This window comes from Channa argus, chromosome 2 (genome assembly GCF_033026475.1).
Source record: "Channa argus isolate prfri chromosome 2, Channa argus male v1.0, whole genome shotgun sequence".
NCBI lineage: Eukaryota > Metazoa > Chordata > Actinopteri > Anabantiformes > Channidae > Channa > Channa argus.
The window spans coordinates 11,353,189-11,371,058 of NC_090198.1; the positions used below are offsets into that span (position 1 = coordinate 11,353,189).

The following is a 17,870-nucleotide window of genomic DNA, read 5'->3' on the forward strand; positions in this document are numbered from 1 at the left end:
ATCAACCTTTATAAATTAGCCTACTTTTGAAAAGAAATAGTCCACTCTGCAGCTGACTCTATTGTAGCCTGTCACTATTCTCAAGATGTGTATGAGTGCAGATGTGAGCTTAGAGGCAATTTTCAGTAACAATAAAACGAACTAAAAACGAAAAAAAACAAAAACCTCCGTTTTACCGTGACAGCATTCTGTCAAGCGCATTCAAAAGGCTGCATTTAATTTGCGTACATCTGTTGATTTGTTTCTTGTTAGAGGCTACACATTATTTCCCTTTCCATTGCCTGAATGATGGTTTTCACTTTGGCGTGCAGAGGGCTCTGCTAGATGCCTATGTAGGGACTTTTGCGGGTTTTTCTCAGACGGCTCGAAGCGCAGAGCAGTGGAGGCGGAGTTAGGCGATAAATGTGCGGCAGCTGAAGGGAAACGGTGACTGTACCGAGGTTTTCCTTCCGCCGTCTGTACGTGCTGAGAGCAGTCTGATATCGCTGGGAGGGTGAGCCTTTGTTCATTTTATACTCTTAAAGAATGTTCTGTCAGTGTCTACATGTTCACTTTGGGAGATGTTAAATGGTGGCTTCGTAGAGATGCGCGTGAAACGGTGCAAAACGGCGTTTAATGCGTCGATGAGCCTGAGAGTATGTGAGCTCCTTTGTGTCGCCCAATGACAGCTCTTCGGCGCTTCGGCCGTGTTACTGCTCGCGGAGGAAAAGCACTAGCTTTTTTTCTTTAAACCCTTAATACGCAGACATGTAACGTCATACAAACCTTAAACTAAACTGTAGCGATAAACCCAAATCCTATTTGGGTTTGTTGCGTTTAGTAGCCGAAAGCTAAGTTCGACGCAAGCGAGCGTTAGTCGTGGCTCTGCTTTCTCATAGTGCTGCTGCATCGCTAGCGTTGCTATTAGCTGCCCAACAATTAGAACTTAACCGTAAGCAACCGTCAGGCTGGAACTGTGTAACACCGGCTGGAACCAACGCGTCTTTATCTTTCACATTATTCGCTGTTAGGTACGTTTGTTGGTAGCAGTCACATGTCTGTATCGTTAGTGAAATATATTTTGCAATAAATGTAATTATTTAGTTTATTTTTATTGCTTTGGATTTTAAAGTTCAGCGGAATCCTCTGGCACCTCCCTGATCGTGACGACACTGACTACACTCGGAATTCTGTTCCGTATGTGGTGACGATTATGTCAGGGAAATTCAGAGCGCAAGTTAATTTGAAATCGGCTATCAGTGACTTAATTTTCCTAATGTAAAGGGAACTAGCAAAATCCTTCTGTCATTTGTTCACAAGTTTTGTCTTGTCTGGCTGTTGTCTATAAAATCAATTTAAAGATGGCATATTACTCCAAAATTACAGGTGGACATTTTCACTTACTGCTTAGTAGATCCAATATACATTAAGTCGATTAGGAGCTGGCACATTAATTGATCTAGAGTAACCAATCTAATTTGGTTACTCGTTCATATTTCATTGGGCTGATATTCACATGTCAGGCTGATTGTTATTTTATTATTAACGTGAATTTACCACTCTTTTAGAAAATGTCATTTGGGCTGTGGAAAGAGACCCTGGCTCTGGCAGAGGACTACCTGTACCTGTGCTGCACAAGCCAACGGCCAGCCCCTCCACCTCCCAGCGAGTCAGCCGCTGCCATGAGACGCCTGGCGCAGGACATGGAGATGCAGCATCAGGCTAGCTTCCTGTCACTCACCCAGACCTTCTTGAGGAAGTGTGGGCCGTACCCCTGCTCCAGCCTCAAGATGGTGATGAAGGAGCTAGTAGGAGATGGACACCTGAACTGGGGGAGGGTTGTTTCCCTTTTTACTTTTACTGGGGTGCTAGCTAGACAGCTGCTGGAGCAAAAGGACATGAAGCCGGGGCTGGACCTCGGGAAGGAGCAGGAACTAGGACAGGGGCCAGGGCACTGCAGGCTGCTGGCAGAGACCATAGCTAATTTCCTGGGGACCGAGAATAAAGACTGGCTGCTGGAGAATGATGGATGGGTAGGTCGTAACAACATATCTACTCCAAAGTTGATTGACTGATGCATGACAATGTACTGTTGATGGCATAAGCACTGTAAATAAAACAAGGGGTTATGACTGTATGCTTGACAGTTGCACAGTTAAAAACAGAATTGTACAAATTTTTAAAAAAATCCCTCTAAGACATAATGAAAGTGACTTTATACTGTTTTCTACGGTTGGTGTTGGAAACCACCTAGTTTTTTAGGATCATGTTTGCTTCCTGCTAAGGGGTGTATTCAGATCTTTGTCAAACATGGCTTAAAATATGGCCAGTGCTTAGTTTAGATGCTGCCTTTTTTACTTTACAGTTAGCCAGTGAGACGAGCATTCGGACGTTTCATGTGGCTGCTGTGATTATAGGTGTTGTAGAGCAGCAAGGAATGTGTGCTACAAGATCAACCTCAACAATGTAAATTCAGGCCCACGATTAAGCAATGCTAGCGCTTAGAAGATCGTTTTTTTGTAATGGTTAGACAAAAGCTTTTTTGCCAAGCGGCATGAGAGTGTAGGTTTGTTTAGACACAGGAAAGCAAAAGATAATTTTAAACCAGCTAGTTATGGCTTACTTACTGGAAATTTTTAAAGGGATAGCTGTGATGCATTCTGGGTAGACCAAGGTTGAAGTAGCCTCATCAAAACAAAACTACAGTTGGATGTCTGCTTTTGTGAATGGGCTTTTGCCTTGGCCCCATACCAAACACACACACACACACACACACACAGACACAGTCCTTTCTTCAGCTGGCAGCTGGTTTCAACAGACACGTAACCAGCTTAGCCAGATGGACTTCGTAGTAACAGTCAAAGCTTCAGTGTGTTCAGTGTACTGAAGGTTGGCGTGGTTGACTAGAAAAACAAGCAGCTGTAGAGCAGCGAGAACACCTGGAGCTGGGAGCAGGTGCAGTTACTGGTCAAACAGAAAGCTTTAGTCTGAAAACATGGTGAAAATGCAACTGCAGGATGAGCTGAACAGCTTCTGACTATCTAATTTTTATGGTCATGTAAATTTGAATAATTTCATCTTCAGTTTCTGCCACATTTCTTTTTTGTTTGGCACTTTGACAGTATTATCATTTTATTTTGAAAAACTGCTGTGCTGTTAGGGTGTGCAAAAAGTTACAGATGGCAGCAGCACCTGCAATTTGCAAATATTTTTCAGGAAAAACAAACAGCTGTCTGTGACTGTGACATATTTTCTAAAATATAGTGTATAATTGCCACCTGCTGTCAGTGAAACCACTGTTATTTGGAAGTCATTTTGGCTGCTTATACCGGGTTTTTTTTTTTTTCTTTTTCTTTTCTACAACCCTCAGTATATGGGGAAAAGCTTAAAAAATATTCCCCATTGCCATTTAACAAAGTTTCATGTCATCATCCTAACATATTCTTTTTTTCTTTGTCCTGTAGGAGGGGTTCTGCAAGTTCTCCCGCAGGACCAGAGAGGTGAGCCAGGATTCTTCCATGAGAAAAGCACTGTTTGCCGCTGCTGGTGTAGGCCTTGCTGGACTCACCTTCCTCCTGGTGCGTTAGCCCAGCCACCGACTCTTAACGTCCTCATTCTTGTTCTCATTTCATTTGGCACAATTAGGTAGACATTTGAATTTTACTAGCAATGCTGCAAGAAAGGACTGATCTGTAGTGAATTCAGGGTTGTGAGCTCAAGTCATCAATTGAATGTTTGCACATACACACCCCCAAACGCGCATACACACACACACCTCACGCATGCATATACATGCATTATTACTGACATCCTGCTCTTTAAGATTGTAAAGATAAACTTAATGCCTTCATATGTTTTGAAGTGAAGTTTGCATATCTTAGACATGACAATTATTAAAGCAAAGGTTTCTAAACAGAATCACCTTGCTTTCAAAGTTTGTCTACTTAGCAGCTAAAAATTTCCCACAGCTTTTGGTTTTGATTTTAAATTGTTAGCTGCCTTTTTATTCATGCGTTTACCTTAATTGTGTTTGTGGTATAGAGCCATTTAGTGTACAATGTATAAATTAATATATTATATTTATATAAAATTGTAAGCTGTGGCCCTTTTTTCTAACCAGTCCACAGTTAAAGCAGTGCTTTCGATGTCCTACATTCCTGTGAAATGTTTGTAATTTTCATGTTCAACAGAACTGCAGTGTGCAGTGCTGTAGACAACACAACGGTGCTATGAAATGTTATGATTCTACCAATCCAGGGAGCAATCTGACTGTAACCATATTGTTATTAGAACAAACCGTTGCTATGGCATTTCCCCCCACAGATCTGAAACATTATATTTTTACATGGGTTTTGTTCTATTTATTTCTCATTTTGTAATAAAAATAGAAATTATTATTGTTTTGTGATTGACTGTAATGAAGACAGTTTTGTTTTTCAGAATGAAATACTGTAAAAGCACTGTGTCATCCTTACAGCTTCCTGTTTTCCTCTAAAGGTTTACACAGGTGTTCAGCAGAGTGGGTAATATTAATACTAGTAAATGATTCATGTAAAGATTTTTCTGCTGTTTTGCACAGACCATCATGGTTAAATGGTGGGGTCGCTTTCACAAAATAAAAGGCTAGTAGCAGCTGCCAAATTAGGAAAACCCTGTAAAATGTGTCACATTCTTCAGTTTAAAGGCAGTTGTTAAAACATTAATATTTTTTTTTAAAAATAGTTCCTTAGAAGTCAGAAGTTAAAGATCTGCCACACTTAATCAAGTGCTGCAAGAATGGATTATTTGTTTTGGAAAAATAATATAGAGAAGAAAAATCTGGTTTTTCAGTATCAAAGCCCGATTATGATGACAGGTTTGTAGAAGTGTATAGTTGCTGGTATAGTTTGACAGATGAGTTGGTAAAAAATTAAATTCGAGTAAATGAAACAATCCTGTACTGCAGAATACGTTGGCCCAACTCTCCATTACTTAAACAGCACCCGAAGCTGCCGTTTAACATTTTACTAAGCATTCTACAAAGCATTCAGAACTTATTCCACATTTTATGTTACAGCCTTACTCCTTCCACAGTTGATGGAGGCCACTGTGCTCATTGGGCCCTTCAATGCTGCAGAAATGTTTCTGAACTTGTTCTGTTAGATCTTAGTGCTGCATTCAATACCATTGATCACAAAATTTTATTACAGAGACCTGAAAAAAAATGAAATTGGGTTTAAAGGAACTGCACCATGGTCTGCTTTTCTACCTATTGGCACTCAAAGCGATTTACACTGCTTCTTATTCACCCATTCACACTCACAATCACACGCTCATACACTATGGGGGAGCTGCTATGCAGCTGGCCAACACTCACCGGGAGCAACTAAGTTGGGGTTCAGTGTCTTGCTCAAGGACACTTCGACATGTGACTGGAGTAGCCGAGGATTGAACCAACAACTGTGAGATTAGTGGACGACCACTCTACCTTCCTGCGTCACAGTCGCACTAGGTTGGTTTAAATCTTACCTATCTGATAGACTTCAATTTGTTCATGTTAATGATGAATCCTCCAGGTGCACAAAGGTTAGCTATGGAGTTCCACAAGGCTCTGTTAGGACCAATACTTTTTACTTTATATATGTCTCTAGGCAACATTATTAGACAACACTCCGTAAATTTCGACTGCTATGCTGATGACACCCAGGTATATTTATCTATGGAACCAGATGAAAATAATCAGTAAATAAAGCTTCAAGCATGCCTACAAGACATAAAGGCCTGGATGTCCCACAATTGTTTACTTCTAAACTCAGACAAAACTCATAGTCATAGTCATAGTATTTGGGCCCAAAAATCTCAGAGATATGATGTCCAGTATGCCCTCCAGTACTACTGCAAGGAACGTTGGAGTTATTTTTGACCAGGATTTGTCCTTTACCTCACATATAAAACAAATCTCTAGAACAGCCTTCTTCCACCTATGGAACATTGCCAAAATTAGGAGCATCCTGTCTCAAAGTGATGCCGAGAAACTGGTCCATGCATTTGTTTCCTCTAGGTTGGACTACTGTAATTCCCTACTTTCAGGATGCCCCAGTAACTCCCTAAAGAGCCTGCAATTAATCCAAAATGCTGACTGGAATTAGCAAGAGAGATCATATTTCACCTTCACTAGCTTCTCTCCATTGGCTTCCCATTAAATCTATAATAGAATTTAAAACCCTGCTTCTTACATATAAAGCTCTGAATGGTCAGGCTCCATCATATACAGAAGACCTCATAGCACCATATCATCCCAGTAGATCACTTCGATCTCAGAATGCAGGCCTACTTGTGGTTCCCAGAATTTCCAAAGGTAGAATAGGCAGGTAGAGCCTTTAGCTATCAAGCTCCCCTCCTGTGGAATCAACTCCCAGTTCAGATTCGGGAAGCAGACACCCTCTCTACTTTTAAGTCTAGGCTTAAAACATTCCTCTTTGATAAAGTTTATACTTAGTTATTGTTATACTGCTATAGGCTTAGACTGCTGGGGGACCCACCTGCCGATGCACTGAGCTCCTTTCCTCCTCTTGACCCTCTCTCCTCCTCTCACCCCGCAATTGTCACCAGTGTATGTCATTAACTCTGTGTGTTTTCTCCCGTAGTTGTCTTTGTCCTTCTCTGTCCCCCTCTCTGTCCCCCTCTGTTCCCTTTCTGCAGGTGTCCGCGGCTTTGAAGCTGTGTGTCTTCCAGCGTGCATCTGCTGGTCCTACATATCTGCCCGATGTTTTGTTGTTGCTTTTTGTTGCTCCGTTCTTTTCTCTCTTCACTTTCCACTCACCCCAACCGGTCGAGGCAGATGGCCGTCCACCCTGAGCCTGGTTCTTCGGGAGGTTTCTTCCGTTAAAGGGAGTTTTTCCTCGCCACTGTTGCCTATGGCTTGCTCCAGGGGGAATTGTTGGGTTCTCTTTATACATCTTTATAATCTTGATTTTATTCTGTAAAGTGCCCTGAGATGACTTTGTTGTGAATTGGCGCTATATAAATAAAGTTGAATTGAATGGAATTGAATTACCCTTCCCCAGATCTGTGCCTCGATAAAATCTTGTCTCTGAGGTCTACAGACAATTTCTTGGACTTCATGGCTTGGTTTGTGTTCTGACATGCACTGTTAACTGTGGGGCCTTGTATAGAAATCATGTCTAATCAGCTGAATTTCCCACAGTTGGACTCTAATCAAATTGTAGAAATATGTATATAAGTGAAAAGGGTGCATTTATTGTCTGATTATGGAAACCTAATTCATTGAATGAAAAAACATGCATGTTTTTACTGTGGAAAGTTATTCAATCTTTAATATTTGGAAGTCAACCTCTACATTTTTTAAAAGGAGAACTTACAGTCAGGTTTAATCATGTTTGATTCTGGAAGGACCTGCCTACTGTACAGAAGGAAAATGTGGTTCTTCACTATCAAACTCTGATCGTGAAGACAAAGCAGATTTCTGCAGACCTTAGAAGATGAGTTGACAATGCTGGATGGGGTCACAAAAGAATTTGGACTCCACCCCTTGTCTGTGGGGCAGATCGTGTTTAGGTGGAGAACATTGTTTCTCTTCCCTGGAGTGGTTAATCAAGGTGTGCCATGTAAGAGTCTGGCAAGTCTCAGGGAACCTCAGCGTCGTGCTCGGGGAAGGTAATGCTCTTCTGTGCCGTATCTAAACTGATGATTAAATAGTAGAACTGCCTGATCAAGGAGGAAAAAATGTGTTCCGTCATAAAATGATGCCAACCTTATGTGAAATCTGATCCAATTAATAAGAAAATATATTTTAATTAATTGGAATGTAATTATTTCTTTAACTTACTTTAATATATTTATAACCTTTTTAATTTAACAAAATATTTTCTTTAAAAAATAAAATGAAATACATAATTTTTAAATCTAATTTGTTTCTATAGGTTTGGTGACTTGTTTCTAATGACAAAATTATCAGTAATTAACTCACATCTCACACATTTCATAAATTCTTATGCAAGATCTGCAGTTTGTGCAAATGTATTTGATGTATGAGAATTTGCACAGTTGATATATATTATTGATATACAGTATTTTTATAGTCTTTGGAGCTTACAACATAACTACATTTACTTAAATCCAAACTCACCATTTTTATTGACTATAAAGTTTTTATGTGACACAACATTTGTGATTACTAGAAGATATATTGTTTAGATTGGACATTCAAAGTTATAGACAATGCAACAATAAAATCAGCCAACACCTTTTGCTGTGCCTCTGCAAAAAACCAAAAACCAACCATAAAATTAAAAAAAGGCCTCATCAGTTTAAAGCAGAGAGGGAAAGAAAGAGTTGGCTGTCAATTCGATACCTTCTATACCTTTGACACTCCTTGCTGTGTTTGTTCACATAGCTTACTTATCTACAATACACACCCATAATCTTCAAAGCAACCATGTATGCACACAGATACACATACACACCCATATTATTATTGATAAATAAACTGTGCTGGGAACGTTTTTTCTACACCACATGGTGGACCCTTACTCTTGAGGTCTGACAAAAAAATAAATAAATCACAAAAGCTTGGATATCAAAAATAATCTTTACAAGTTAATGACTTGGCTTATTCTTTGGCCGCTTCCTGCATGTATGGGAAATCAAAAATAATTACAACATGAAACTCTTAAATGAAAATGCAAAAACTGTATTTAAAATATCAGCAGACATAAAGATCTTTAGAAATGTGTCCAGTTCGGGAGTTTGGCAACATCGGCTACATGTGTGGTTTTGTAAATGTGTGACAGTGACACTCCAAACATATTTGTACTATGTTTATTAATAATTATTACTTTTATTATTTAAACCAATATAGGCAATTTTCAACATTTCCAGCAGATCTTAAAAGTGAAACAATAGTCTGTTTTTCCTGAAAAGGGTCACATACCTCCATACTGTTGGTTTGCTACAGAATAAAACAAATATGCATTCAAATGCTTATTGCTGACAAAGGTATTACAAAGTTAAATAGTGCTACAAGACCATCTCAAAGCAGCTTGATGTTCCTCTGACCACAGTTCCTAACACAGTACTGTTAAGAACGGGACTGTAGCCAGCAGCCCTGAATGTGGCCTATTGGCCAGATTAGACCAGAGTAAACAGAACAGCAACATAACAAACAAGGAAAACTTCGGACAAGGTACAAAAACACAGCGGTGACCAGTTGCACCATACCAAGGCCCTGCATAGCTTCTGGCCGTGATCCCCATGTTGCAAGAGCTCTTAAAAACCCACTGACAATACTACAGCAAATAATAACTACAGCAGCTCTTAGGCAAAAGGCAAGAAAGGTCAGCTTTGTTGCACCCACAGGCTGTTTATTTAATAAAAGCTATATTTTGACCCTAGACCACCAGTAACAATAATGGCTCAAAAGTATGTTATAAAATATGTGGTTAAGAGTCCCGGTGTGCTTCATTATTAAATTAAATAATGTGTTACAAAAATGCAAATGTTTTCTTTTTTAAATTTTGTATTTAGGCACCACCATTTTTAGCCACATCTGTATAAAATTTTTAAATGTGACATCTTGTAGGAACTGGCTAGATGCTTTGTCAGAAATCAGTTTCACAGAAAAGAAAGAGATGGAAGATGGAACTGACAGAAGAAGTAAATTCACACGCTGCTACAAATAAGGCCAAAATGCGTGTCTACAAGCATATTTTGAAAAAGATCTTTTGCCACAAAGTGTGGTTTAGTTTCAGCATACACACAGTTCACACACTCCCGCACATAACAACACACTTTGTCTTTCTCATTGTTTGTTAAACGGGGAACCATGACAGCCTCTGATGTGGTTATCTGTTTCCTGTTGATAGTGGTTTTTTCCTCTGGTGGTGGAACTCAGCAGACAAATCTTTTATTGTCACCATCTGCTTATACATGGATTATGGAACAGAGATTACATCGATGTTGGTAAAGTTTAGTGCCACAATTTATACTTAACCACATAACTGAGTGAAAACTGCCTTTTAAAAGATATTATCAACTCCAATGAAAAGACAAACATAAATTCGATCCTATTGACACGAGCCTTTTTTTGTGCCATGGAGCTTTTTTAATGTAATTTATTGTGTTGGGCAGTGGTGCTGTAGTTTGACTCAGTTCCACATAAATACCCACTAGAACACTAACTGTGTGCTAGTCCACAGCTGAAATTTTAATGTTCCTAAATATTAGGAACAGACATGCAGCTTGTTTTGCAATCATGTCACTGCAGTATGTTACCCACACATAATGTAAACATCTTCAAATTTTAAAAGTTATGTTTTACAATTGCACACGCAAGTCACTACAGCTGATAACTGAGCCTTGTCTTTGTTTATTTGGGTACTAACCCCATTTTCACAAAAGTTAAAAAAAAAAGACTTGCACTAAAAACTAAAATATGTTATTTGTCAGTTCACTTGAATTATGTCTGAGCCAAAGTACAAGATAAAGACTTTCAGTGTTTACATTGACCAACCTAATTATAAACTCACTGGCCAGTTTTTAGATACAGCTCATTCATTTTAAATAGGGTGGCCAAAACTTTAGAACCACCTCTTGTTATAATACACTACAGTACGACTCCAGCACCCCCTATGACCTCAATATTAAACAGAGAGTAGGATTATCTTTCTGACAGTTTCAACTTGAAAACTGAAGTGAGTGTAGAAGACGTTCAAGAGGTTCAAAGAATACTGAAGTAACATCAGATTGGATGACTCCAACACTTAGCAGGTTAACTGGAAAGAGATGAAGGTATCAGGTTTAGACTCTGTCTTTGCAAGTACTATGGACCGTGGCTCAGCACTTTGGGCCAGACTTCGTGAGAGAATCGGGAATCAGTTCAACAAAATTGTTTCTCAACACAACATTGCAAAAAAAATTTGGTCTTTCACCATCTACATTTCATTGCATGATTAGGTTCAGGGTTATGGGGAAAAGGACAGAAACAACTGTTCTGTTTGTCTGTAATATTGATGTTACAGGATGGTGGTTGATAGTGATAATTACAAGGTAATAACCAGGTAAAAGTTTGGTATAAGCAATGGATATATCTGGGTAATAGGAGGCTAAAATTGCATATTTAATGAGGAAACTCAACACCAAGATCTACAGTAATTACGTGGGAACTTGTGGTAGTTTCTGTGTACTAATCATGAAACAGAGCTGTGAAATACATAGCTTCCTCTTTAACTGTAAATATCTGTAGTGGGAAAGATTGTCATAGCAAAAGGTCATAAATCCAACCTCCTCTATGTTAATTTGTCTTAGAAAGATATTATCACTGATTTAGTAGCCATTTATCTGATAAGTACGTTTCTGTAATGTTCCGTCAGCTCAGTTTACAGTGATTGCACTGAGTGAACAAATAGAAAATGTTGAGATAACTCGTTTTATTGTACAGGGCAACATAGTTTAATTGCATTTACTTACTTCACTACATTTTGGATAGAAACAAAAATTTTAAAACCTATTAATAGAATATTAAATATTAAAAATACACAACTCAGCATAATTTAAAACTGTTTTTAGGAAACTGTTTTTAAGTATCCTACCTGTATCCATTTAGCTATGTATCCCTTTAGTTTTAAGCAACTCCAATTTAGAGGGAACAATAGTAAATGTGAAAATATAATTAATAATGATGTTATAATATTGATTAACCCCATTTATGTCATTAGCTCCACCTTTACCAGCTTCATCAAGACCAGCAGCACAGATCTTTGTCCATTATTTGTTGTGTGTTTTGTTTTTAATACATTTCTATAATTTGTTTGTCAAACAAATCTGGACGAGACTTGTACATTTCTGTTGTCAAAAGCACAAAATCCAATATTGTGTAACGAACTTAGTTTTCTTTGTGGAGTACCTGTACTTTTGTACTTTAAGTTAGTTTGAGAGTGTGTACTTACAGCTAATACTTTATGTCGAGTTAAACATTTTAAGTAGTACATGTAGTGCTTAGGGCTGTGTTTACCAGATGAGGACGATTGTATTCTTCAGACACACAGTCAGCTCTGTTCACTACACAGAGACAAATTTGACTACAGAGTTGCCTGTAGAGCTTCCTTACACTTTTAAATGAGCATAGCAAATCGACAGTAAATATACTTTCATTGTACTGCATCTCTGGAACAGGTTTTGGCTTTATTCTTGGTATGACAGCTTACATTCATTTAGTTCTACATCAAATTAACTACTTTTCATATCTAAACATCTTATTTTATTTCCTTTATTTGTAAAGGTTCATATATTAAAAATAAATGTTGCGATTTTATTAGAGTGAGCTTAAAGCTGATTTTCTTTTGCAGTTCCAAGAATTTAATATTCATGATCTACTGTATACACTGGTTTATTCATTACTACTAACTACATGCGTGTACTGTATACTGCATACACTGTGCCTAAAATAAATAAAATACAAACCGACTCTGATGAGAAAGATGTACTTCATATGCAAACAGTAAGTCTGATCCTACAATAAAGACAAAGGTTCTTTGAAAATACACGACTAAGATACAGTATATTTTCTATGAGAGAAAGGAAGTGATGTATATATTTTCTGAGACAAATATGTTTATTCACTTTTTGCCAAGAGTTAGAAGTTCAGTACTATCATGCCTCTATGGTAGACAGCAACCTCCAGCCTGAAGTGGGTTAGCTTAGCTTAGCACAAAGCCTGGACCTGCACCTCGTCACCTTTTTATTTAATCTGCTCAATAACCAAAGTGTAAGAAAGACTACTGGACGTTTCACAGGAGCAGTCTGTGTTGGACTGTTTCCTGGCCTGGACCGGTAGCGGAACCTCCTGTCATTTTGTGGTCCTGGTCAAGAAAAAGTCCAGCCCCTAACCTCACTAAAACCAGGAACAGGGCAGGCTTGTTAGACCAAGCCAAAAGGCTGTTAGTGGCAGGTTCATGTTCACCATAAAGTCATGAGAGTGTTTCACCTTCTCATCCACTCTTTGCAAATGATAAGCAAATTTGCCAACACGACAAAGATAACACCTTTAAATTGTGGCCCAATCGTGGTACGAACAACTGTAGATGCGGGAACTATTTTTAAAACAATTCAAGGGAGACAGACATGATGGGAGCAGCCCTTCAGGCCACGGCCAGCTGAAAAGCTTCTAGAGTAGCATCATGTGCACACTTCGCGTATTTTAGTGTGAACATTCATGAACAGAAGTGCAGATCAGCACCTGGTCTGGAGCGGCTCTCATCATCTGTCTGTATATTCTTATATTGTCATGGCTGACAGTGAGATTTTCATTAATTGACAAAGAAAAATAAAATGTATTTTCATGTTTGTTACACTGTTATTTTACTTTTTATCCTCTAAAAGACATTGCACTTTTTCTCTTGATTCTTTGATGTCTTCTTCACTTTTCCTTCTTTGACCATCTTTTTCACCGTTGCTGCCACCTGGTCACATGAAACACACACACACAAAAAAAAAAAAAAAAATCACTAGTACTAACTTGGAGTTCTATTACAATGTCTTGACTTGTTTGTAGCCACAAATACTTCTTTTCTGCACAAAACAGAGGTGACTAAAGTATCTCAGCGACTAACAGATAGCGATTAATTTGGTGGCCTACAGACATTCACGTTCCCCTTAGGATCAACTGTAACGGCTCAGGTGAGCTCTTGCCAAAACCCAACATTGCCCAATACTTTGGTTTAGGATCAGATACCTGCAAATGTATTCAGCCACAGGCCCACGCTACCGTTTAGTGCTGACTAACAAATGTTAGTTTGCTAAAATACTAAAGTCAGCGATGATGGTAAAGAGTGTAACATGCTACATTGTCATTTTGAGGATGTTAATATGTTGACATTAGAATTTAGATCAAGGCAATTGTTTATTTTGGAAAACTGAGATGTAATATAATGTACTTTGAGGTTTAATTGTAATTAGTGTAATTCCGCTTTAGATTCTCTTTGCTTATGCGTGTCCCATTAAAGGACACGAAAAGCAGCAACATGAAATTCTGGTATTTGCTTTGCATGTTTCTGTCCAAACCACACAGAAACGGAAACTAAAGTGTAAACCATATGACATGCAAACGTTGCTCCAAGTTACAGGGAAATAGTAATATCTGTTGTGGGAGAGCTCTATACATTATAAATAAACTGTTACAGTATCTCACCAATCCTCTAACCTCTTCCGTGTCAGGAAATGATCCCGTCTCCAGCTTGGAGTAGATCAGCTGATCATTCACTGACACCTCAAAACTGTCTATGGGGGAAAAACAAGACAGAGAAGCCAGTGAACTTGCGAAACAAGGCAATTCCACCTCCTCTGTAAAAGCTAAGAATGCATTTTTACTTTTGTAAAAACTTACCAAGACCCATTTCATGTGTAGCGTAAATAGAAAAAAAAAACAAATCTCACTTCTGCAAATGGTACACAGGGTTGTTCAAAATAATAGCAGTACAATGTGACTAAGGTTTTTCGTATATTTTTTATTGCTACGTGGCAAACAAGTAGATTCTCAGAAAACAAATAAGACCCAGCATTCATGATATACGCACTCGTAAGGCTGTGCAATTGGGCAATTAGTTGAAAGGGGTATGTTCAAAAAAATAGCAGTTTCTGCTGTTGACTGTACAAACTCAAAACTATTTTGTACAAACGTTTTTGTTTCTGGGATTTAGCATCCTGTGAATCACTAAAATAATATTTAGTTGTATGACCACAGTTTTTCTAAAACTGCTTCACATCTGTGTGGCATGGAGTCACCCAACTTGTGGCACCTCTCAGCTGTTATTCCACTCCATGATTCTTTAACAACATTCCACAATTCATTTACATTTCTTGGTTTTGCTTCAGAAACAGCATTTTTGATATCAGCCCACAAGTTCTCGATTGGATTAAGATCCGGGGACTGGGCTGGCCACTCCATAACATTAATTTTGTTGGTTTGGAACCAAGACTTAGCTCATTTACTTGTGTGTTTGGGGTCATTGTCTTGTTGAAACAACCATTTCAAGGGCATGTCCTCCTCAGCATAAGGCAACATGACCTCTTCAAGTATTCTGACATATGCAAACTGATCCATGATCCCTGGTATGCGATAAATAGGCCCAACAGCATAGTAGGAGAAACATGTCCATATCATGATGCTTGCACCACCATGCTTCACTGTCTTCACTGTGTACCGTGGCTTTAATTCAGAGTTTGGGGGTCATCTCACAAACTGTCTGTGGCCCTTGGACCCAAACAGAACAATTTTACTCTCATCAGTCCACAAAATGTTCCTCCATTTGTCTTTAGGCCAGTTGATGTGTTCTTTGGCAAATCTTCTGCACATGCCTTTTTTTTAACAGAGGGACTTTGCGGGGATTCTTGAAAATAGATTAGCTTCACACAGACGTCTTCTAACTGTCACAGTACTTACAGGTAACTCCAGACTGTCTATGGTCATCCTGGAGCTGATCATTGGCTGAGCCTTTTCTCGTCGATCCATTTTGATGGTTGTCTTTCGTTTTCTTCCATGTCTCTCTGGTTTTGCTCTCCATTTTAAGGCATTGGAGATAATTTTAGCTGAACAGCCTATAATCCTCTTTATAGCTTTTCCCCTCTCCAATCAACTTTTTAATCAAAGTAGGCTGTTCTTCTGAACAATGTCTTGAACAACCTACTTTCTTCAGGCTTTCAAATGCACGTTCAACAAGTGCTGGCTTCAACCTTAAATAGGGGCCACCTGATTCACACCTGTTTTTTTCACACAGTTGATGACCTCAGTGATTGAATGCCACACTGCTATTTTTTTAACACACCCCTTTCAACTAATTGCCAAATTACACAGACTTAAGAGTGTATATATCATGAATGCTGGGTCTTGTTTGTTTTCTGAGAATCTACTGCACCTACTGGTAACTTGTTTGCCACATAATAATAAAAAATATACGAAAAACCTTAGTCACATTGTACTGATATTATTTTGAACAACCCTGTAAATAGCCTTAGTATAAACTGCATTTTAAACCAATATACAGAAAACACCACGTGCTGACATTATGAAAGGCCATTTTTATGGAGAAAACATAAACACACTTCTAAGTATTGATGAAAAAAAAAAAACGTGTTTAAACTCATGAGTTTGCAGCTGAGGTGTAACCCACTCCTACTAACCACTGCTCCATTGTGCCACACAAAGTTATTAATGTAGTGAAAGTAAGAGCTGTGTCTCCTTTTGAGAGAGAATTCAAAAGTAGACATGTTGGCAGGGCTGCCCATACACCTGACACTATAAAAATAAAAGCTTCAGGTTACTTTTAGTTTCTTCACTTTGGGAAGCCTTTAGTTTAGAAAGTAAAGATTCAACGGCCGTAGCTCAGTTGGTAACAAAGTCGTCCACAGGGTCAGTGGTTTCACTTTCAAGTTTCACTTTTTAAATGTTTAAGCTGATTTCCAAAGCCCAATGTATACATTTTCTCATATTAGCAAGATTATGGGGAGTGGGATATGTGCACTGAGCAGCCAGAGGATTTCTTTTCTCATGACAACATGTCATTATTTTATTATTGTCTGAGTACAGTAGGACCACTCTGGGTGACCCCTACTGAGTTCAAGGTGTTCCCTCTGAAAATCGGAAGCATTTTGAAAATGTTTTTACGTTATTTGTAGGGGACAACGAAAGAACACACATAACACGCCTGGTTTTCAGACTTCTATCACTTGACTATTATTTTCTCCTTTTCTTGGTGGAAATGGGCTTCCACAGTGAACCGTATAGAGAAGAGAAAAGGAGCTCACCTGGCCTCCCTCTAACTCCTGCCACCTGCACACCAGGGACCTGCCTGAGAGTACCGGCTAGTTCCTGGTAGCGGTATGCAAAACTTCATTCTTTACTGTAACACAACACAAACAGAACTCACTCATAAACTTTCAACTGGTTCATGAAGCAATACATTATCTTTTTATAGTTTATTATTTCTATGCAAAGAAAACTATTATTGCATATTTACAAAAATCAGGTCCTTGGGCATCTTGGAAACAAAACCTAACTTAAATTATCTATTAATGTATAGTCACATTATTGTGCGTGAAGACAGGAAATGTTTTCATACAAACTGCTACAAATTAAACCACATGTATTTCCTGCCTGTTGCCTTATTTGGTATTTAAACCCTGTGTAGACATCGCTCTCGATTAACAGGCTCAGGTTGTCCTACTTACAATATTAATACAATATTACAATTTACAATATTAATACAAAAGAATATAAGCTTTAACACTTACCAGTATTCAATTGTAACTGCAGCCATTTGATTTGTACAAGTATGTAGAGCTGTCAGCAATCAGTCAGAAGCTCAGCTGCATTAATAAGTGTCCTGGCAATACTTCTCTATTTCATAAACCACACCCAGTGAGAGGGAGGCTACTCTGTCCAGTTCATGCATGTTGACTAAATTAAATTGGCAACCTGACAAATATAATTCCATATAAATTAGCATTCGTCTTATTTCTTTATGTTACTTGAGTTACTGCTAACGTGAAGTGTTACCAGGTGCAAACCCCAGCCAGCATGAAAAAGTGTAATTGCATAGCTCAGGATAAACTCCCAAAACATCCTACACTGCAAACCTTGTAGTGACAATCGAGTGATATTATCAGCCCAGTGTCCTGAGCTCAACAAACGTGCCATCACACAGGTGCACAGTTTATCAGTGTGGTCAGAGGCAGATCAATAGAGGTCATTCAATGCATTCAAATATTTGCAGATCTGTAATCCAAAACCAGTTTTACCCCACCCCCACCCCCACCCCCCTCCGGACAGGTCAAACCAGTCTTTTATATGCAGGATGTCCCTACTGATGTCCGGATCAATGCATCACTAACAATTTAAA

General features: G+C 38.6%; 1 protein-coding gene and 1 long non-coding RNA gene across 3 annotated transcripts; one reads left to right on the forward strand and one right to left on the reverse strand.

The window, feature by feature from the left end:
• Positions 1-336: 336 nt before the first annotated feature.
• Positions 337-4,439, forward strand: bcl2l10 (BCL2 like 10). Of its 2 annotated transcripts, none has more exons than XM_067495334.1 (3): positions 337-493; positions 1,548-2,012; positions 3,444-4,439. In XM_067495334.1, the coding sequence occupies exons 2-3, from the start codon at positions 1,551-1,553 to the stop codon at positions 3,564-3,566; spliced, it is 585 nt and encodes a 194-aa protein (XP_067351435.1). In that variant the 5' UTR covers positions 337-493; positions 1,548-1,550; the 3' UTR covers positions 3,567-4,439. The 2 variants fall into 2 exon arrangements, with proteins under 2 accessions (XP_067351435.1, XP_067351436.1); XM_067495335.1 differs by lacking the exon at positions 337-493 and adding an exon at positions 715-1,010.
• Positions 4,440-12,140: 7,701 nt separating this feature from the next.
• On the reverse strand, positions 12,141-17,399 carry LOC137114201 (uncharacterized). Its single transcript, XR_010913315.1, has 4 exons — positions 17,263-17,399; positions 16,777-16,871; positions 14,165-14,253; positions 12,141-13,436 (listed from the first exon to the last, which is right to left on the reverse strand). It is a non-coding gene; the product is annotated as an uncharacterized lncRNA (long non-coding RNA).
• Between the last annotated feature and the right edge of the window lie 471 nt (positions 17,400-17,870).